Source organism: Danio aesculapii, chromosome 2, assembly GCF_903798145.1.
Source record: "Danio aesculapii chromosome 2, fDanAes4.1, whole genome shotgun sequence".
In the NCBI taxonomy this organism is placed as follows: Eukaryota; Metazoa; Chordata; class Actinopteri; order Cypriniformes; family Danionidae; genus Danio; species Danio aesculapii.
Genome location: NC_079436.1, coordinates 4,927,129 through 4,949,744, shown reverse-complemented (window position 1 = coordinate 4,949,744; position 22,616 = coordinate 4,927,129). Strand labels below are relative to the sequence as shown.

The window sequence follows — 22,616 nt, the reverse complement described above, 5'->3', positions numbered from 1 at the left end:
CGCTTTAAAAGTCTGACTGTGAGTGAAAAACCAAAGTTATATCTGACAAGTGCAACTGTTCAGGGTTATTTTGAAGCAATTCATTCATTCATTTTCTTTCCGGGGTCGCCACAGCGGAATGAACCAGTTTCGATTGACTACAAAAGAAACCTCTGTTGTCAAATGACTGACTTAGTTAAACTAATTAACCTAATTAGGCCTTTAAAATACAGTTTAAACTGAATACTGGTATCTGAAATAATAACTAATGAAGTATTATGTAGTGTCATCATTGCAAAGATAAAAGAAACCAGTTATTAGAAATTAGTTATGAAAAATAGTATGTTTATGCACTGAAAAATCTCTCCCTTGAACAGAACATAAGAAAACATATAAAAGAATTCAAATTTATTAGGAGTAATTCTGACTTCAACTGTACATACATTTCTTTGAGTGGAATTTTCATCAAATCCCCCAATTATATACATAAAAAATAGCCATTTAATATATATTTTATATGCCACAGAAAACTATAAGTCATAAGTGTATAGAAAAGCTGAATAATAATGACAGAACTTCATTTTTGAAGTCTGTGAGATCTGAAAGTCTCATAACCATGGCGGTTGTCAGACCAGCACATTGTTTTCCCTATAGATTCTCTGAGCTGGTTTATTTGGTACTTAAGTTATGCTCTAGTGGTTTAGTTAATGGATCGGCAATCGGGCTGGAGAAGGATCTCCATTGCAGTCGTGCCCTTGAGCTGGTACTTAAGTTTTTATATCATCCCCATCACACCATCACACAGTCAGATGAACTTGCACTATCCACAGCTTTCAGAAACATCCACACAAAGCCATATGTGACCACAAATCCAGTCATAGGTGTACATTAATAAGGGCAATAAATAAACTTTTCAGTGATGTATGGCTTTTTAGGATAGGCCCATTTTTGGCAGATACACTGCATCTGGAAATTATTCATAGTGCTTTACTTTTTCCACATTTGTTTATGTTACAGCCTTATTCCAAAATGGATTCAATTAATTTATTTCCTCAACATTCTACACACAATACCCCATAATGGCAATGTGAAATAAGAGTTTTGAAATTGTTGCAAATTTATTAGAAATAAAAACCCTGAAAAATCACATGTACAGAAGTATTCACAGCCTTTGTTCAATACTTTGTTGATGCACCTTTGGCAGCAATTACAGCCTCAAGTCGTTTAAAATATAATGCCACATGCTTGACACACCCATCTTTGGAATTTTTGCCCATTCCTCTTTGCAGTACCTCTCAAGCTCTATTAGGTTGGATGAGAAGCGACGGTGTACAGACATTTTCAGATCTCTCCAGAGATGTTCAATAGGATTTAGGTCTGGGTGGGCCACTCAAGGACATTCGCTGAGTTGTTGTGAAGCCACTCCATTGATATTTTGGCAGTGTGCTTTGGGTCATTGTCCGGCTGGAAGATGAACCGTCACCCCAGTCAAGAGCACTTTAAAGCAGGTCTTCATTTAGGATGTCTCTGTACATTGCTTGATCTTTGCCTCTATCCTGACTAGTCTTCCAGTTCCTGCTGCTGAAAAACATCCACACAGCATGATGCTGCCAGCACCATGCTTCACTGTAGGGATGGCATTAGCCTGGTGATGAGTGGTGACTGGTTTTCTCCAAACGTAACACCTGGCATTCACTCCAAAGAGTTCAAATTTAGTTTCATCAGACCAATCAATTTTGTTTTTTATGGTCTGAGAGTCCTTCAGATGCCTTTTGGCAAATTCCACTCGACTATACAGGCCTGATTGGTGGATTGCTGCACAGATGGTTGTCCTTCTGTAATGTTCTCCTCTCTCCACAGAAGAACACTGGAGCTCAGACAGAGTGAACATTTGGGTTATTGATCACCTTCCTGACTAAGGCCCTTCTCCCCCGATCACTCAGCTTAGATGGCCGGCCAGCTCTAGGAAGAGTCCTGGTGGTTCCAAACATCTTCCACTTACGGATGATGGAGGCCACTGTCCTCATTGGAACTTTCAGAGCAGCAGAAACTTTTCTGTAACCTTCCCCAGCCTTGAGACAATCCTGTCTCGGAGGTTTACAGACAATTATTTTGTCTTCATGCTTGGTTTATGCTTTGACATGCACTGTCAACCCTGGGAACTTATTGCAACCTTACTTTCCGGATGCACTGTATTACTAATTGAATATGTGATGTCAGCACGGTGGCTCAGTGGTCACCTCACAGCAAAAGGGTTTCTGGTTCAAGTCCCGGCTGGGTCAGTTGGCATTTCTAATTCTTGGCATGGCTATTTTTAATGTTATCATTATCGGTCCAATATCAAAAATAGGTGGATATATTTAAGCCGATAGATGATTAGACAGAACTGCCTGCCTCATGCATGCGTGGGTTGAACTTGTTCAGACTTGTCTAGTGCATTAAAACAGAGATTTCCTCGCATTGTTTATTCCAGCCTCATCTCACGAGAAAACGTAAGTATTTTACGTTTTGTCAGTTTAGTGGCTAATTCGTACGAATTCGTACGAGTTCAGTCGTACGAAATTGTGCGATTTTTAAAAAGGAGGCGTGGCACCTAACCCCACCCCTAAACCCAACCGTCATTGGGGGATGAGCAAATTGTACTGAATTGTATGAATTATATCGTACGAATTCATACAAATTAGCCACTAAATCAAAAAGTTACGAATTGCCGTGAGATTGTGTTGTTTATTCCTTCAGAGTCTGCCTTTTCTTTGTGTGGTATTGCTGTGCGTTAATAACTCAGTAAGTAATGATATTCCTTTTCATTGTAGATGTGTTTGATAGTGTCGTTGAGTATTTTGGTTTAAATTACATGTGTAATTTGGTTTAAATTACATGTGTTACATGTGTTAATTACATGTGTAAACATAATAGCAGCGATGCACCCCTGCTGAACAACACAGCTGTTTGTAATCTAACATGATTATTTATTATTATCAATGCGTTTCTTTCCATGTGTTGTCGATGTAAGATTGTATTCAGTTTGATCGGCATATTTAAAATGATCTGATGGCTATCAGCATGCACACACAAAGTGACCAGAGGCTTAACATAACTGATCTCCATGTACTGTATGTAGTTGAAATTCCACAGGACTATATAGACCTTATCATTAAACCCATGTAACACCCTTATTATAATGTGCGTTTATATTGTTTGCAGGCGTTGTATCGCTCATCTCTCTGGCTGTGCTGTCATACGAACGCTACTGTACAATGATGGGCTCCACAGAGGCTGATGCGACCAACTACAGGAAGGTGATCGGTGGTGTGCTGATGTCCTGGATCTACTCTTTAATCTGGACCCTGCCTCCTTTGTTTGGCTGGAGCCGCTATGGCCCTGAAGGCCCTGGAACAACCTGCTCTGTAGACTGGACGACAAAGACCGCCAATAACATCTCCTACATCATTTGCCTCTTTATTTTTTGCCTGATTGTCCCCTTCCTGGTCATCGTATTCTGCTATGGGAAGCTGCTGCATGCCATTAAACAGGTGAGTGAAACGTTATTTACTCATTGTCAGTGCACAAACACATTGACGCTTGGATGGGATCCCTACTTGACACTCTTCGGGATATCCTGATGGCTTCATATTAAGATGAGCAGAGTCCTCCATTGTTTTAAATGAGAAAACTTTGGCCTCGACTCCGAAAGTAAATCTGCTAATTATTATTATGATTAAATGTCCTGTGAAATGTTGATGTTAGTAAGGGTATTGTTAGTTTGAAGGATGTCTATAAGCTAGTGTGCTCCAAAACAGTGAATGGAGTAACAATTTTATTCACGTCACCTCATACTTCAGTTTGTCATCAAATCTTGTGACCAATCAAATGCTCTCTAGTATCTGACATGCCCCGCCCAATTCAAGATGCTTCGCAGCTGCCTTTTTTTGATGCGCTTGAGCTCAACCACTCTCACTGGCAAAGTTGTGTAAACATCAAAACACTATTGGCAGTTTTTATAGGGGGAGGAGCTACCTTCATGTTTCAGTAGAGATTACGTCCAACATCAAATAAAAATGCACATTTCAAAGCACTTTAGGGGGTGGGTTTAGGGTGTCGCAAACGTAAGTGAAGAGCGAGGGAGGGGTGTGGTCTCGCACGTAAGTGAAGAGGGGGTGGAGCAGATGAAGGGTGGAGGGGCGGATGAAAGTGAAGAGCGCCGGTGGGGGGGGGATGTGTCCTTGACGAAAGTGAAGAGACTGATGGGGGATTGCTGTGGACTAAAGTGATGTGAAGGAGAGGGGTGGTTGGGTGTCGTAGATGAAAGGTAAGAGTGGGGGGTGGGTTGTCGGTGTGTCGACGTAAGTGAAGAGCAGGGGAGCATAAATATATAAATACACTACATATATATATATTTTTTACACATATTTATTATAAATAAAAGTATTCTTGTTATTATACAATTATTATTCAAAATAATCTTAAATGTAACTAGAAAACAATGTTAAGACACAACTGGAGTGATGCTAAGATCATTTACGAAATCGTTTGCATGAAAATTAATTTAATTTGAATGAAATTCTATAGACAAATTCAATAACATACAAAAAAGATGTTTTATAGAATTATCTGTTGTCTTAGACTTGACACATGGCAGAGAGTTAGGTTTATTAAGTCTTTACCTCGGCATCCCTCCTTTTTGCTTCATACAAAAAAAAATCTATCAGAAGGCATGCTTAGTAAGATCATTGTTTAAACTTTAGTTTTGTCGACTTGCAAAACAAAAAAGGCTGTTACGGCGGTTTTACAACACATGAGCGGCGCGTGAGCAGCAAGTAGCCTGTTTTTTGGCACGCATGTTAACTACCGGGACTCAGCAGAAGCATACTGCCCGAGAGGTGTTTCAAAGAAGGCCACTGAGCGAAATGACTTACCTTAAAGGGACTTTGGCACAGCACTTCAATCAAATAGACTGCCAGCCAGTGTTGCAAACCTACTGACTTTTCAGACCCTCCTTAGCGCCAAATTTTCAAAAGAGCGACTAGCAAATGTTTTTAAGTGTGACTGGAGATTTTTAGACACTCTCATGTCAGTGCCATTCCTAACGTTACTCTTCGTGACGAGCTGCGGGTGATGCCGTCGCTCTTTCCCCCGCCTCAGAGCACTCAAGCACTGTGAGCACTGTGTCTCTCAGACTTGCAGCATTAACAGCAGATCATTCTTCTGCATATTGACGGCAAATGTTTTAGCACCATGAGCATGACGTATTTGGTGCCGATCAGCTTCTCCTCCGTTTTAAATGTAATAATTTAAATGGACTATTTATTATTTTCTTGCTGTTGTTCACAGTCACAGAGAATTTAGTGACAGCAGTCTGCCAGCGATCAGAGTAGAGGCAGGTAGAGTGTGCAAGAGTGAGAATTTTGAGAACATTTGGGAAAAAAAAAAATAGAAACACGACAAACAATAAAACACAGCTTCCTCCGCGAATCTGCTGTCTGGCCGAAACATGTGTATATATATATATATATATATATATATATATATATATATATATATATATATATATATATATATATATATATATATATATATATATATATATACTTTTTAATATTCAGTTTATTTTTCAAAAATGCTAGGGCCCCATACCTGGAATTGCTTAGGGCTCCCAAATCACTTAGTCCGCCCCTGAGAACAGCCTTAAATGAGGTTGGTTTTGTGATCTTGTTCCCTTCGAGTGCTCATGCGCAATAGCTCGGGCAACCAGAAGCAGATTTTGTTTGATTTGGACATTTAGAAACAACTTATGAATTGGTTGTTGTTTAATTTTGTTAGTGATTACAAATATGTAATTTTAGAGAATTTGATGTTTCCCCATTCAGACAAGATGCCCGAACACACTGCCTGAGAGATGTTTCAAATATGGCAGCCGAGTGAAATGACTTGCCTTAAAGGGACTTTGACTTTATTAACATAGTATTTATATTTTTTTTGATGTGATATCACTGGAATGGAGAGCTCTTAGAATCGAAGTCAGAAATAAAGTGCACATTGTGTGTGCCATCTGCTGACCATCAGAATGAAAGGATAATGATGCATCAGATGGTTGTTTTAAGTGCTTGTAAAAGTAGTGAAACAACCTGATGTAACTTAACGCAATCAGCAAACACAAAAAGAGATGCCATAATTACAGCATTTATAAGAGACTGACAGATGAGAAAAAAGAACAATGTTAAGGCAGAAGTTCTCCATAAGAAGTCAGCTTGACAAACACACAATTAAATGACATTTCGAATCAGCAACATAATCTGACACGAACCATTTAAAAAGTTTACTTTTGTTATCCTCTGACAAAAGTCTTGTCGTCGATCTCAGTTTTAAGAGCAACAAATAATAACTTGACTTCTAGTTGATTATTTGGAAAAGTGGCAGAAGGTCGATTTTTCAGATGAATCATCTGGGAACTGCATCCCAATCATCACAAATACTGCAGAAGACCTATTGGAACCCACATGGACACAAGATTCTCAGACAAATCAGTCAAGGTGATTTGGTGAAGGAAAAATCGTGGTTTGTGGTTACATTCAGTATGGGACCATGTGAGAGATCTGCAGAGTGGATGGCAACATCAACAGCTTGAGGTATCAAGACATTTGTGCTGCCTATTACATTACAAACCACAGGAGAGGGCAAATTCTTCAGTAGGATAGCACTCCTCCTCATACTTCAGCCTCCACATCAAAGTTCCTGAAAGCAAAGAAGGTCAAGGTGCTCCAGGATTGGCAAGCCCGATCACCAGACATGAGCATTATTGAGCATGTCTTGAGTAAGAAAGGAGGAGGCATTAAAGATTAATCTAAAGAATCTTGATGAACTCTGGGAGTCCTGCAAGAACTCTTTCTTTGTCATTCCAGATGACTTTATTAATAAGTGATTTGAGTCATTGCAAAGATGTATGGATGCAGTCCTCCAAGCTCATGGGAGTCATACACAGTATTCATTCTTTTTTCTACTGCAGCATGACTTTATATTCTATACTGGACATTATTTCTGTTAGGTGACAAGACTTTTGTCTAAGTAAAGTCAGACCTTACTGTCCTTATTAAATCATTAAAAATCAAGGCATGATCATATTTTATTTTGGTCAAATAAACGTAATCTACAGGCCTTTGCCTTTCATATAAGCCACTTCTGATACCAAATGATCGTCAAGTTTTAGGCGACAAGACTTTTGTCAGGTAGTGTATATTTAGGCTGGACTAGCCAATGCATATGTGCCATTCTAAGTGTGTGTCTCATAAGTGTGTGTCTTTGTGCCAATCAGAGCTTTTAAAATATTTGTTTTCTGTTCAACAGAAGTCAAACATTTTTCAAACAAGTGAAGGATGAGTAAATGATTGAGTAAGCTCCAAACTCCAAAGAGAAGTGCCTAAAAAGTATACTAAAAGTATATTCTCTTAGTCTAAAAAAGTAAAACAGTAGTGACACACTTGAATAAACGTATATTTTTTTAAAGGCTATCAAAGACACAATCTGACAGAAGCAGTGATGTGTCACTGATGCCCGTGAGCCTGCTGAATATCTGGACATCGCTGTGACTCACAGTTGTCACGGTCCTGCATTGTGAAAAGTGTTTTTGACTCGGAGTTGCATTGGCAATGACCTCGAGCCTGTGACAGAGCAAGATACAGGGCAAGAGAAAGTTCAGGAGGAGTAGATGACACAAAACCAACCCAGGCTCATTCTGAAAATGTACCCCTATATACATTTCTGGAGAGCATCAAATACATCACAGAGGTACGTTTTTGCAGTTTTTGTTTTCGTGAATCCACCAGAGGCCGCTGTGTATGCTTTTTAGATCTTACATTTTTCTTGCGGGTGCCATTTGCACCCGTTCTCGCGCAAACTCACCAGAGGCCGTTGTCGGCTGAGTGATTGACTGACCCATCCTCCTCCTTCCCTAAACCCAACCAATAGTGTTTTCAAAAGCACCAATTGACCCACCCAACCCCCTCCCTAAACCCAACCAACAGTTTTCAAAAGCAATCCAGAAAAAGTAGCCCTTGCGGCTGCCTGATTTTTACCACATTCTCACCCTGTTATTTACTTGTTTATTGGATTTTTGGGCATTTTTTCTGTCTTACCTGCTTTCTGGAACCATTCTTCGCCGGACTCGAACGCCATCATCACAGTCAACTCCTCTCTGTGTCTCAAGTCTACCAACATACATGGCGAGCCACTGGACAAACTGATAACAGCGGGGAAAGCCATCCACACTGAAGTAAACAGTCAGCTGGTTGCGCGAAAAGGAATGCTGTCGTACCACCTGTAGTGTGCATTTTAAAGACGAAATGCGGCCATATTTACCTCTTTGTAATTTGGCTACATAATTCGTGTTCTCCAGAAATGTATATAGGGGTACGTTTTCAGAATGAGCCTGTGTTAAACAAAACACCAAGCACTCTCTCCTTCCTTATCGTATTTTTCTTCTCTTTTTTTTCATTGCAAATCAACAATACAACTACAACTCTTTATATGCATCACACTTTCTTATAAACACAATATTTAGGCCTAACAAATAACATTTATGTATTCTGGTTGCATTTTAAATTTCCATCCATTTGGATAACATACTTTTAAACAAGGCAAGGCAAGTTTATTAATATAGCACATTTCATACTGAATGGGCATAAACAGAAATAAACAGAAATAAAAGAGACAAGTATAAGAAAATAAAAACAAAAAATAAAAATGATTAAAAACAGATACAAACAGATTAAAATGTGTTCAAACAGGTTATAAAAGAATGAAAAAGAAAAGAAAGACATAATATTGTGATCTATCGGATGTAGCACAGTGCTCATTCATTAAAGGTACAGCTAAACAGATGTGTTTTCAGTTTTGATTTGAATGTGCCTAATGTTAGAGGACATCTGATCATTTCTGGAAGCTGATTCCAGCAGCGGGGGGCGCTGTTAGTAGCTGAAAGCTGATTCACCCTGCTTTGACTGAACTTTTGGAACTTCTAGTTTACTTGATCCTGAAGATCTGAGTGATCTGTTAGGTTTGAATTCAGTAAGCATATCTGTAATGTATTGAGGTTCTAGGCCATTTAGTGATTTACAGACAAGTAGTGATACTGATTGTAACTGGGAGCCAGTGTAAAGACCCGAGGACTGGTGTGATTTGCTCTGATTTTCTGGATCTGGTCAGAATCCTGGTAGCAGCATTCTGGATGAGCTGCATCTGTCTGACTGTCTCTTTTGGGAAGGCCAGTGAGGAGGCCGTTACAGTAATCCACCCTGCTGCTGATAAAGGCATGAACAAGGTTCTCTTTGACAAAATCCTCACTGGAAACAAAGCATCTAATTCTTGCCATTGGTTAAAAGATGATAGTATGCTAATTTAGTAACTTAGCTTTGACATGACTACTGAAACTCATATCTGACTCCAGAATCACACCAAGATTCTTGACATTATTTTTTTGTTGTTTGACCCTTAGAGCCAATAAGGCACGCATTCAATGTACGCATTCCAGTTAAAGTCAGAATTAACAGCCCTCCTGGATTCTTTTCCCCACAATTTTCTGTTTAATAGAAAGAAGATTTTTTCAACACATTTCTAAACAAAGTAGTTTTAATAACGCATTTCTAATAACTGTTGATTTGAAGTTCTTCTTTTGTACGCATTTGTACAGTAAGTCACTTTGGAATAATGATTAAATGTAAGTGTGAACTTGTTTTTTGCTGTAAGCTACAATTTTTGACAACACATCTCAGGTGGCCAAGACTGAAGGTTCAAACTAAAGAGAAACTTTGTCTTTCAAATGCAGGACTGGAAACCAAAATATAGATTTTTGCAGAAACTAACTTGGACACCCAAGTTTGAATCCCAAATGAAAACGCTTTACAATATACCAAATAAAAAAAGTGCTGGCAAATTTGAAAGTTTCTTGTGATTTTACAGAGTTTTGTTAACATGGCTTCCATCGCCCACCATGTTCAACTTCTAGAGGATGAGGAGACTGCTGTGCAGACAAGTGGCATGGGAGGGAAGTGTAAGAAGATACTTACTAGGAAGCAAATCATTCTCAGTGAGCGAGGGTGGGCGGAATTTAAAGTATGAAAATGTCTGTCAATAGTGTGTCTGAGAGCTGCTTCTAGTGCAGTGCCACAGCAGTGTTTCCCAACCCTGTTCCTAAAGGCACACTAACAGTACGCTTTTTCAACCTCTTCCTAATCAAACACCCCTGAATCAACTCATCAGAACATTAGAAGAGACTCCAAAAGCTGAAGTTAATGGGTCAGATAAAGAGACATCTAAAATATGTTCTGTTGGTGTGCTTCAGGAACAGGGTTGGGAAACACTGTGCTACAGAACATTGCCTGCAGAAAGATCTTAAAGCCTTATTTTTAACCTTTATGTTCATAGAAACCTTGAAAATAAATTTGTTTTCTGCAAGTTCACTGATGCCTCACAACAAGAAGGTCACTGGTTCGAGCCTCAGCTGGGTCAGTTGGCATTTCTGTGCAGAGTTTGCATGTTCTCCCCGTGTTTGCGTGGGTTTCCTTCGGGTGCTCCAGTTTAAGGTGAATCAAATAAGCTAATTTGGCCGTAGTGTGTGTGTGTGTGTGTGTGTGTGTGTGTGTGTGTGTGTGTGTGTGTGTGTGTGTGAATAAGTGTGTATAGGTGTTTCCCCAGTTATAGGTTGTGGCTGGAAGGGCATCAGCTGGATATGTTGGCAGTTCATTCCACTGTGATGATCCCTGATTAATAAAAGGACTAAGCTGAAAAGAAAATGAATGACTAAATGAAGTTCACTGATCCACCTGGAAACGTCAAAGATAAACTCATAATGATATTTGTTAAGCTACTTTCTCCATCTGTTTTTTTTTTTCTTCAGCTGGCTTATTTAAATGGACTGTTCGTTTTAATGAAAGCTTCTGTAGCTGTAAACATTCACTGTACCAATGCATCTTAATTGCTAGTGTCATTCTGCCTTCGCAAATGTGTGAAAAATAACAGTTTAAAATCCCTTCAGCTACTGACATAAATACTGCTCCTAGTATATTATTTATTTATTTACATAAACTCTAAAAATGCTGGATTTTATTTAGACACACACAAAACATTACATGGGGCAACTTTTTAAGCAATGTTGCTTGGCATTGTTGCAGAGTAATGTTGCTTGACTGATGCAAATTTCTAATCAGCCAATCACATGGCAGCAACTCAATGCATTTAAGCTTGTAGACATGGTCAAGACGATCTGCTGCAGTTCAAACCGAGCATCAGGGTGGGGCGAAAGAGGATTCAAGTGACTTTGAATGTGGCATGGTTGTTGGTGCCACACGGGCTAATCTGAGTATTTCAGAACTTCTGTTCTAATGGGATTTTCACGCACAACCATCTCTAGAGTTTACAGAGAATGGTTGAAAAAAAGAAAATATCCAGTGAGTGGCAATTCTGTGGGCGCAAATGCCTTGTTGAAGTCAGAGGAGAATGGCCAGACTTGTTCCAGCAACAGTAACTCAAATAACCAAATGGTGGTGGTGGTGTAATGGTGTGGGGGATATTTTCTTGGCACACTTTGAGCCCATTAGTACCAATTGAGCATCGTGTCAATGCTATCCCTTTATGAGCACAATGTCCATCCCTTTATGACCACAGTGTACCCATCTTCTGATGGCTACTTTCAGCAGGATAATGCACCATGTCATAAAACGAAAATCATCTCAGACTTAAACATGACAATGAGTTCACTGTACTCAAATGGCCTCCACAGTCACCAGGCTCAATCCAATAGAGCATGCTTGGGATGTGGTGGAATGGGAGATTTGCATCATAGAAAAATCTGCAGCAACTGCGTGATGCTGTCATGTCAATATGAACCAAAATCTCTGAGGAATATTTCCAGTACCTTGTTGAATCTATGCCACGAAGGATTAAGGCAGCTCTGAAGGCAAAAGGGGGTCCAATCCGGTACTAGTAAGGTGTACCTAATAAAGTGGCCAGTGAGTGTGTGTGTATATATAATAGCGTTAGTCAGTTTTCTTCAGCATTTACATATCTTAGGTTTTTACATTTTAAAGAAGTACTTTGAAGTACTTTTAACTAATCGACTAATTGAATCAATAACCATAGAAACCCTGCATTTTAATTTCAATTTTAGACTGTTTAAAGTACAAAATATGAGGTCATTTGTGATTTTCGTTTGTGTTTGGACTGCAGTTGCTTGCAATTATCAACTTGAATAATAATACCTGTGCCCACTGTATACTTCATACATGTATAGTTGAAGTCAGAATTACTAGCCCCCCTAAATTATTAGCCCCCTTGTTTATTATTTTCCTAATTTCTGTTTAACGGAGAGAAGATTTTTTTCAACACATTTCTAAACATAATAGTTTTATTAACTCATTTCTAATAACTTATTTATTTATCTTTGCCATGATGACAGTAAATAATATTTGACTAGATGTATTTCAAGACACTTCTATACAGCTTAAATTGATATTTAAAGGCTTAACTAGGTGAATTAGGTTAACTAGGCAGGTTAGGGGAATTAGGCAAGTTATTGTATAATGATGGTTTGTTCTGTAGACTATCGTAAAACTATATAGCTTAAAGGGGCTAATAGCATTGACCTTAAAATGGTTATTAAAAAATTAAAAAGTGCTTTTTTTTCTATTCAATTTTTTTTTTCAATTCAATTCACCTTTATTTGTATAGCGCTTATACAATGTAGATTGTGTCAAAGCAGCTTCACATAAAAGCTCACAGTAAATTGGAACAGTGTAGTTCAGTTCCTGGGGGTCTATATATGGTGATTAGAGCGAGAGATAACGTAGGTTTTTGCATAGTGTTTGGAAGGACAACATTAAGCACTAATACTTCAAAGGAGCTAAACATAAGTCCGTTTCTCTGATTAACATTAGGAATATCACTAAAGATTGACGCGACTCCACCACCACGACCAGTTCGACGAGCCTCATGTTTATATAAGAATCCTGGAGGAGTTGCTTCATTTAGACTAATATAGTCATTTTGTTTCAGCCAGGTTTCAGTGAGACTGAGTGCATTAAGATTGTTATCTGTTATTATTTCATTTATGATAAGTGCTTTAGGTGCTAGTGACCTGATGTTTAGGAGACCAAGCTTCATGAAATTTGTATTTTCACTTTTTAGTGGTTTTTCCAGCCTGATCTCACGAGAAAACGTAAGTATTTTACGTTTTGACAGTTTAGTGGCGAATTCGTACGAGTTCAGTCGTACGAAATGGTACGATTTTAGAAAGGAGGCGTGGCACCTAACCCCGCCCCTAAACCCAACCGTCGTTGGAGGATGAGCAAATCGTACTAAATTGTACGAATTAGATCGTACGAATTCGTACGAATTAGCCACTAAAAAAAAGTTACAAATTGCCGTGAGATTGTGTTGGTTTTTCAGGTTTAATTTTTAATAGATTATTTCTGGAGCACACAGTACGTTTGTTTCTTGATCTAATAATGCGAGGAACAGACACAGTCTCTATGGGGTTAGCTAGGTATGCATTACTGTTATTTACGTGGGACGAATAGGACTCTGTATGGCTAAATTGTGAATTTTGTGAATTTTTACTTACTAGTCAGATAGAGCGAAGAAATGAAGAAATTAATTTTTAGCAGAAATGAAACAATTAAGACTTTCTCCAGAAGAAAAAATATTATCAGACATACTATGAAAATTTCCTTGCTCTGTTAAACATCATTTGGAAAATGACGAAAAAAATTTCAAAGGGGGGCTAATAATTCTGACTTCGACTGTATATGTGTATACATTAAGTTTGCCTCAAGTTTTAAATCTACATACATTTTCACAGTAAACAGATACCGGGTAAGGTTTTTCATTAATAGGGATGACTATGATTAATATTTGCATGCACCGCATGCAACCGTGTAATATTTATACAGTACCGTTTTTGCATATTCAGTTACTTTAATTTGCATAATTCAGCTTTTGCCCATATTCTATGTGCTTTTCCTGTATATTTGACTCTGATCATTACCACAGAGTTATGATCCTGCTGTTTATACATGTTTTGACATCAGCTTGACATTTTCAACAACACTTGAAATGATCTTCAATGCTGTATGGAAGCACTAGCAGATAGCTGATTCCTGTTCCTAGTAATTCTGAATGTTAATTTATAACCTGATCATTTTGGCGATGTGATTATAGAGTGCTTGATGATGAACTTACATGCATGAGCTTAACTTTCTTTTGTACAACCCTCAACACAGCTGCTTTTCATACAGTGTATAATTTACCACACACATTTCTGTTGTAGCATCAGTGAATTATGTCTGGAATATCGTTAATGATATATTATGATGTACTAGAATCATCATTATCATTAGTGCATTGCTTGAAGATGTGGCTATAAATACAGCAGCAAAAATGTCACCACTACTTTTTTTTGTCATAGTTATGAAGAGCAAAAGAGAAGATTGTTTCCTTAACTTAATGTAGATTTTTTTACATTTTTAGATGTACTTTAGAAGCACCTAAAATTCAGAACAGGACTCTCAAAGTTTTTAACATGCAATTTTTGCAATTGACAATAATTTTATTACAGTTTTTAATCAATACAGGCTCATTGTGAAAACACAGCTCCGTATACTTTTGTGGAGAGCTCAAATTATGTAGCCAGAGCTATGTATGGCTGCATTTCATCTTTAAAATAAACGCTACGGGGCTATATGAAGCCGCTAACGACTTCTGTTTGTTTTTGTGCTACCAGCTGACCGCTTACCTCAGTGTGGACAGATTTTCTGCTGTAACCAGTTTGACCATTAGCTCGCGTGTACATCAGTGGATTGAGATGCAAAGAAGAGTTGACTGCATAAAAAAAAAGCATATACAGCGACCTCTGGTGGATTTGCGAAAACAAAAACTGCAAAAAAACATACCTCCTAGGACGTATTTGTAAAATGTATACAAGGGTATGTATCAATAATGAGCCTGGGTTGTTTTGAACACTTTTTATTCGCATTTCAAACATTATCTTTTGAAAAAGTGCCAGTATTTAATACTTTAAAGGTTCAAGACACCCTGGAGTATTTAATTTTTTTGGAAATTTAAACAGATTTGTGTGTTGAACATCAGTTAAGCTCACGTTAGCCCCTGTCAGCTTTAATTGTGTGGAAAACTGGATAATTTGGAGCTTTTGTCAGCTAATTTCACCTTCTGGGTTTAAACAAATTTTTGGGGTGGGATCAAAATCGGAGACGTAGAACGAATCTGCCAGTGGAGTGATGACGCATCGGTTTCTCATTATTATTTATAGTGGAGTTTTCTTATCCTATGAGAAAACCCTGCTTCTTAACTCAATGCTTTCTGAAGGCAAGGCAAACCAGCCAAGCTGTGAGACCCAATGACTGGGTGAGACCGCGTCCGTGCATGGCACACAGTATTTAGCCATTCATGAAGGCTCGTATGTGTTTGTTTGCATGATCCACAGGGTTTGTTGCAAGTTTTTGCCGGTGATGCTGTAAGGGCCGATACAGCAAAGCTGTTGTTTGCAGCAAGGGTTTTTTGGGAGAGCTGTACGAGAATTAGAGAATGGCGGACTTTGTCTTTTATCAGTTGAGTTCATTACCCTTCAGACACATTGCCTATATCCGTGCTGCTGTGTTAGTCAATGTTTAAAATCCTCCAGATTATCGGCAGGGCTAATGGTTGGAAAAGACAGGGCACGAGACTTGCTGCAATGCTATCCACTGTGTCTGCATTCAGACCCGGGGATTGAGGAGGAGAGATGTCCTCCTCATTTATAGTGTTTATATAAAAATGATTATCTTTATAATGATATAACAAACTGTGGATATGTGGATATGAAATTACGAATAACAAATGTAGCAGGACATTAAATCACTTACTGTTGATTTCTTTGCATTTTAACTTTGTAAACTTTATTCCTCATGGTTTGTGTCTCATTTTGTGAGCCAACTGAAAACAGTTGTTCGCTCCCCTCTTTTCCCCCTGCTCTGCTGGCCACGCCCACTCCGGCCATCTCAGAACATTTTGGAAAAAAAATTCTGAGATAGACTTGAATCAAAAGAGGGGGGTTTCATGTCCCTTTAACCCCCCGCCCCCCCTCCCCCCTGTCCAGTAATTCATCCCCTTGATACAGGTAAGGTAAGGTATAAAGGATGGGTCGATAGTGTAATATTAAAGCTAATTACAGAAATTAGTATAAGTTAACTAGTATAGAATAAGTACAAAATGGGCGGCATGGTGGCTCAGTGGTTAGCACTGTCACCTCAGAGCAAAAAGGTCGCTGATTCAAGTCCTGGCTGGGCCAGTTGGCATTTCTGTGTGTAGTTTGCATGTTGCATGTTGGTTTTGAATTGGAGGAACTAAATTGGCCGTAGTGTATGAGTGTATGTGAATAATAGAGTGTATTGGTGTTTCCCAGTACTGGGTTGCAGCTAGAAGGGCATCTGTTGCGTAAAACATATGCTGGAATAGTTGGCGGTTCATTCTGCTGCGGCAACCATTAATAAATAAGGGACTAAGAACGAATGAGAAAATGAAAGAATGAGTATAAGGTATATACATAGTAAGTGCATTGTACCAAATTATTCATTTAAATGTACTTTATGTACAGTACATAGTAGCTAATGTGACTTAAAATAAAATATAACCAAATAAAGGGTTACCACAAATGATTTTTGTTTATAAAATATATAAAAATGCCCGACTGATATCCCTCAAATTGGAGTCAAATTACAGCTGTCTCCATGACATGCCCCTGTAAACAATCAAACACATCTAAGTTCTGCTTGGTTTTACTGAAATTGGTTTGTATAACATGTTTTCAGAGAGCAGTGTGAAGTTGAAGTGAACAAAAAAGGCTGAAATAACCTAAAGCACTTGTCATGTCAGCAAAAAAGCTCTGGATAGATGATTGATCTCATGCCAACATGAAAAAGTCAAGTGCGTCACGATGTGACAGTTGTCAAAGTGAGTTTGCAGTTGTTTGATTCTCAAGGGAAACTTGTTGTACAAATTGCATATTAATAGAACAGGATATTAGCAATGCAAAAACTGTCCTACACTCCTAAAAATAACTACCCAGGGCCAGGTTTTCTGATTTATTAAGTCTCTTCAGAACGCTCATTGTGTTTCCACATGCGTTTTCTCAAAAATCAAGGTAACATTATCCTGAGAGAACTCGTTCTACGTTTCCACTCCCATTTATTTATTCTCTCTTGTCTAAATTATATTTTAAATGTAAAAACTAGAGTTATCTTTGCGTGGTGACAAGGTGGCTTAGTGGTTAGCACTGTTGCCTCACAGCAAGAAGATCGCTGATTCGAGTCCCAGCTGGGTCAGTTGGCATTTCTGTGTGGAGTTTGCATGTTCTCCCTGTGTTGGCGTGGGTTTCCCCCACAGTTCAGAGACTGTGCTAAAGGGATGGCAACCCCTGATAAATAAGGGACTAATTTGAAGGAAAATCAATGAATGAATGAATTATTTTTTTGCTACAAAAACACATCGATGCACTTCATAAGACATGAATTAACCCCTTTGTGGTATATGGATTAGTTTGACGACAGATTTATGTGCTTTTGGAAGCTTCAAAATAAAAGTCACTACCCATCACCATTATATACAACCCACGCTCATTTTGAAAATGTACCCCGTATACATTTCTGGAGAGCGCCAAATAGGTCCCAGAAGGTACGTTTTTTGCAGTTTTTGTTCTCGTGAATGCACTAGAGGCTGCTGTGTACTCTTTTTCAGATCTCAAATTTCTCTTGCAGGTGCCATTTGTGCCTGCTGTTCATTTTACATGTTACAGCTCATAATTCGATTAACGTCATTGCGTCACCATGCTATCCACATTTCCTCTGGAGTTTCCTGTAATTTCGGGTGTTTTATTTTTAAACTGCAGTTTGGCACTTTCACTTTAAGTTCAGGAACATTACTGTCCCCCATGACAAACAAGATATTGGATGTGAGAAACTGCTGAAAGAGTGTAATTTTAATGGAATTTGATACTGCATGCCGATAGGGAGAAAAAAAACCCTCCGCATTTGGCGATGCAGGTGTCTATGTACCTTCACTGACTCGGTAGATGCGGTGAATAGCATCAAACAGCCATGTGTGTATAGACTAACCTGTCACACAATATGGCTAAAATCATACGCAGTGAAAATCCTACACGACGGTAATTTGATTAAGGTGTTACTTTAGGAGAGTAGAGGAGCATTTACAGCGGATCTTTCAGTCCATAATATTGTAATGATATTAACGTAAACTTAGTAACGGTAACATTTTATTTTGATAGTCCATTTGAGTATTAGTAGACTGTCTGCTTAATATCTGTTGATACAGACATTCAACAGACGTTTAATTGACTATAAGAAACTTTGCAAGTACATGTCAATTTACACTAACTCTAACCCCAACCTAACAGTCTACTTATAATCTGATGAGAATTAGTTGGCATGTAGATGCAACATAGCTTAAATTCAACAAACAGATCATCAAAATAAAGTGTGACCTTAGTAACTAAATCATTTTGACTAAGGTATGTCTTTAAAAACTGAAAAAGTACTGCTGACGATACTAACTAACTTTGCCACCTGAATAAACATAAACAAAGAACATCGATCACACACTTACCAAATCTGTAAAGACAGGACAATCAACACGAATTTGAACCGTGTGTTTTTTTAAGAGAATACGAGCGCCAAATCCAGATTTCACAATTTCCAGATGCGAAAAGCTTTTGGGTAAAAAATGTTCCTCCCAAACATATTTTTGTCGCGTGTTAGCAGATCACTGTAATCCACACATGTCCACACGCAAGCTGTGCTATCATCCCGGGGGAATGGAAACAAAACCTTCGTTTATAAACGCAAAACTGACAACCCAATCAGTGTTGCGATTGGATTGGAAGTCTTTCTCATGAATTAATGCTGAAAACTCAATGACATCACGTTGTACCGGCTGGTACAAACATCCAGTCTCCATGCTGGAATTTACACAAGGATCTCATCGCCGTGACGTTGCTTCAAATTTTATTTTAAACTGGAAGAACGAATTTGCTCGAAATAACGTAAAAGCAATCAATTTTCACTTGTTTACAAAACATATGTGTCCTAAAAGTGTTTTTAGGAACGTGGGACACATATATGACAGTCAACATCTCAAAAAATGTGTTTTGGTGTTTCATGACCCTTTAAAGGTCCCATTAAATTAAAAATAAATTAAATTAAATTAAATATTTTAGATGTTAGTATCACTATTGTTAGTTTTTAGGATATCTATAAGTTAGCGCACACCAAAACAGTGACAAAATTCGCATTTAGGTGATATACAAAACATATAAACATGTTAAGCTTGTAGTTTGTCATTTCATTATCTCATCGATCAACAGTTTTATTCATGTCATACTTCAGTTTTTTATCAAATCATGGCCAATCAGATGCTCTCTAGTGTCTGACATGCCACGCCCCCTTATATGGATGCTTCACATTTGATGCGCTTGATCTCAACCACTCTCGCTGACAGAACTGTGATAAAACAAAACACTATTGGCTGTCTTTTAAAAAGGGGAGGAGCTACTTTATGTCCCACCCTCTCTTCATGTTTTGGTTGAGATTGCGACAAACATTGGATAAAAATGTCATGTTTGGTATTCGTTTCTTTTTTTTTTGCTAACTGTGAAAAGATTCCCTTCACGTTAGGATTGAAAACTCGGCTACAATCGCAGATGACTTGAGCTGTAGTCCACAGCTCTGAACAATGGGTATAGCCTGAAGGTATGTGTCAGAACACGAGGGTTTGGAAACCGAAGCTTGTCAGGAGAGGCAGGGGAGGTGTACTGTAGATATAAATTCTAATTAAAGGACGATTGTACTGTTCCTCACCAGTCTGGGGAGCATATAACCAACAGGGCCTGCATCGCTGTGATTCAGCAGCGCAACATGACAGAACTCAGAGTTTGGCCTCAGGTGCTGGTTGTGTTCAGAGACACTGGACGGAGCCGTTTGGACATTATCAGTCCTGCCGCAGCTGTGTGCGGGTTACAATCTGGCCAGCTCATTGCCTTGGGCGCAGGCTTCTCACACACAGATACAAATCCACACGTGTTTTTACAGCCTGAAGACTAACAGCCCAACCTATAGGGGAGGAAAAAAAGCTTGTGTGAAGCACAGAAAGGAAACAAGTAGGGCTGCATGATATCGAAAAAACTGACATTGCAATATTTTGTATTTCTGCGATATACAGTGGGGTAAATAAGTATTGAACACATCATATTTCTAAGATGCCGTTGACTTGAAATTTCCCCAGATGTAGATAACAACGATAGAAATCTATATATGCAAAGAAAACAAAAAGAATTAGTTTACAAATAAAGTTTCGCGTAATAAAATTAAATGACGCAGGAAAAAAGTATTGAATCCATGAAGAAAGGAAGGTTTGAAAAGGCAGGGATGGCCCAGACAGCAGCTGAAATCTCTCAGTAGTTATTCAGCAATCCTCTGCCCTTACTCAATGTGTATTAGCTGCTTTAGTCCAACATCTACATTAGCAGGATGATGATGATGACACCAGGGTGGACATTTCAGCAAGACAATGATCCAAAACTTCAAGTATAAATTAAAACAATAGAACAAAGATTGAAATTAAACTTCTCTATGGTTTTCTGAAGAGTCTAACAGTATTAAGGTACAGAAGTTAAATAATCAAATGTAAAATAGTTAAGGAAGTCCAGATCCGATCACGTGATTGGAAATTGGGCCCAATTACACGGTTTCAGACTCAATCTATATATATATATATATATATATATATATATATATATATATATATATATATATATATATATATATATATATATATATATATATATGCTGTTTGGCACTTCTAACAACTTAGCTACAAATTCATATTTATTAGTCAAACTGCTGTAAACACACACAGTCTTCAGCAGCGCTTTCAGTGTCTCTCTATGTGGATACTTTCCGTGCGTTCTACATCTCAAATAACAACTCACAAAAGATATGTGAACATTTCATATTACCTACACATGCTTATTCTGAATATATGTGAAAGACACTTGTCAGATTTTATTTTAGAGAGCATGAGGTGTGAGCGTATGGTGTGCTCTTCATTTTCTGTCCGATTCAGGCAGCTAATACTGCTAACAGCTGCTCTGCCAACAGCTGCACAAAAGCACATACTTGTAGGGGCGTGACGTGGGGATGTGGAGCCGATCCGCGAATCACAGCACATTATGTTAGCTGACCAATCAGAGTCTCTTGAGGGCGGGCCTTTCAGAGGAACTAGGAAACAGGACAGTCATTTTCACGTTAGCTGAGTAGCTGTATATAATCAAAGTAAGATATCTGAATAGGTAACGGGAATTTCTACAAGTAAAGCATGAGCACACATTGCTTTGCGTCTTATAAACACAACCAAGCCTTAAAAATTCACTCTGAACCACCCCTTTAAACTTTGCACGTGTTTTCTGGTTAATTATTATACTTGATATTGGAGATCCTGTTCGCACATAGCAATGCTGAAACGATAAATTGTGCAGCCCTAGAAATAAGTGTAATTCTCTACTGGAAAAAGAAATGGGTTTTTTATGATGTGATTTTAATTGGATATGAGCTACTGCTAATATCGCTGAGCTTTTTAAGTGCGACCGTGTAAAACTATGCTTATATAAGGTTGCATTCATTCTGATTGGCAAACCAAGCTTGTAATTAGCCTCCTCTAGAGCTCTTTTTTTCTTAGATTACTTAGCACCTTGTGGGTTGTGCGCTGAGATTAAACCTACTATGATTTGCAGTGAAGTGCAGTGTGGATGCATGTGTGTGTGTGTTATTCATGCTTAGGGAGCATATTATTCTTGTATTAGTGTAAATTGTACTTGGCAGATTGCCTGCACCAGGTGTCATTAGCATGCATGATTATCTGACACACTTAATTTTGTTCTCTTTGCTGGTTGTTAGCACATGCTAGCACATGCAGCATGAGAAGTTTATCATTAATGTTATACTCTGGGCCCTATCATACATCCGGCGCAATGCGGCGGCAGGTGCGGCACAATTATTTTTTTTTTTTGCTATTTTCAGCCATTAGCAGGGGTCATATTCATTAGAATATATTTTTCTTCTTTTAAATTTTTTTAAAAATTGAATAATAATTTTTAATAAATTAGTTACACAGTAACGCGTTACTGTATTCTAATTACATTTTTGGGAAATTCAGTAATGTGGTTGCTGTCGAGAGTGGTTGCTTCTTCAAATGGAAATACAGACATTATCTAGATTTCATTGAGTGCAAAATCAAAAAATAATGCTGTGAAATGCAGTTTATAGCCCCTTTCACACAGTGGTACCGGTAAATATCTGGAAAATTTCCGGAACGACTTTACCGGTGAATTCAAAAAAGTGATGTTCACACAAGCAAGGATGCTCCGGAATTCACACATCCATTTCAAAATACTGGTAAATTCTGACATCCTCAACCAGAAATAAGCTCTAAATGGCTGCACTTGAATTTGTAAACATAGAAGTTGTCAGGCTTTTGTTGATGGTTTCACTTTTATTTAAAGCTTTAGCATTCATGCAGCTGCTTTTGTC

At 38.3% G+C, this 22,616-nt stretch overlaps 1 protein-coding gene across 1 annotated transcript in view; it reads left to right on the top strand.

Annotated features, from left to right (window-relative positions):
* Nucleotides 1–22,616, top strand: part of tmtopsa (teleost multiple tissue opsin a) — an 89,688-nt gene that overhangs the window by 6,221 nt on the left and 60,851 nt on the right. Inside the window, exon 2 of the mRNA XM_056464662.1 lies at nt 3,184–3,512. Within this exon, the coding sequence (XP_056320637.1) occupies nt 3,184–3,512 (329 nt within the window). The remainder of the gene's footprint in view (nt 1–3,183; nt 3,513–22,616) is intronic.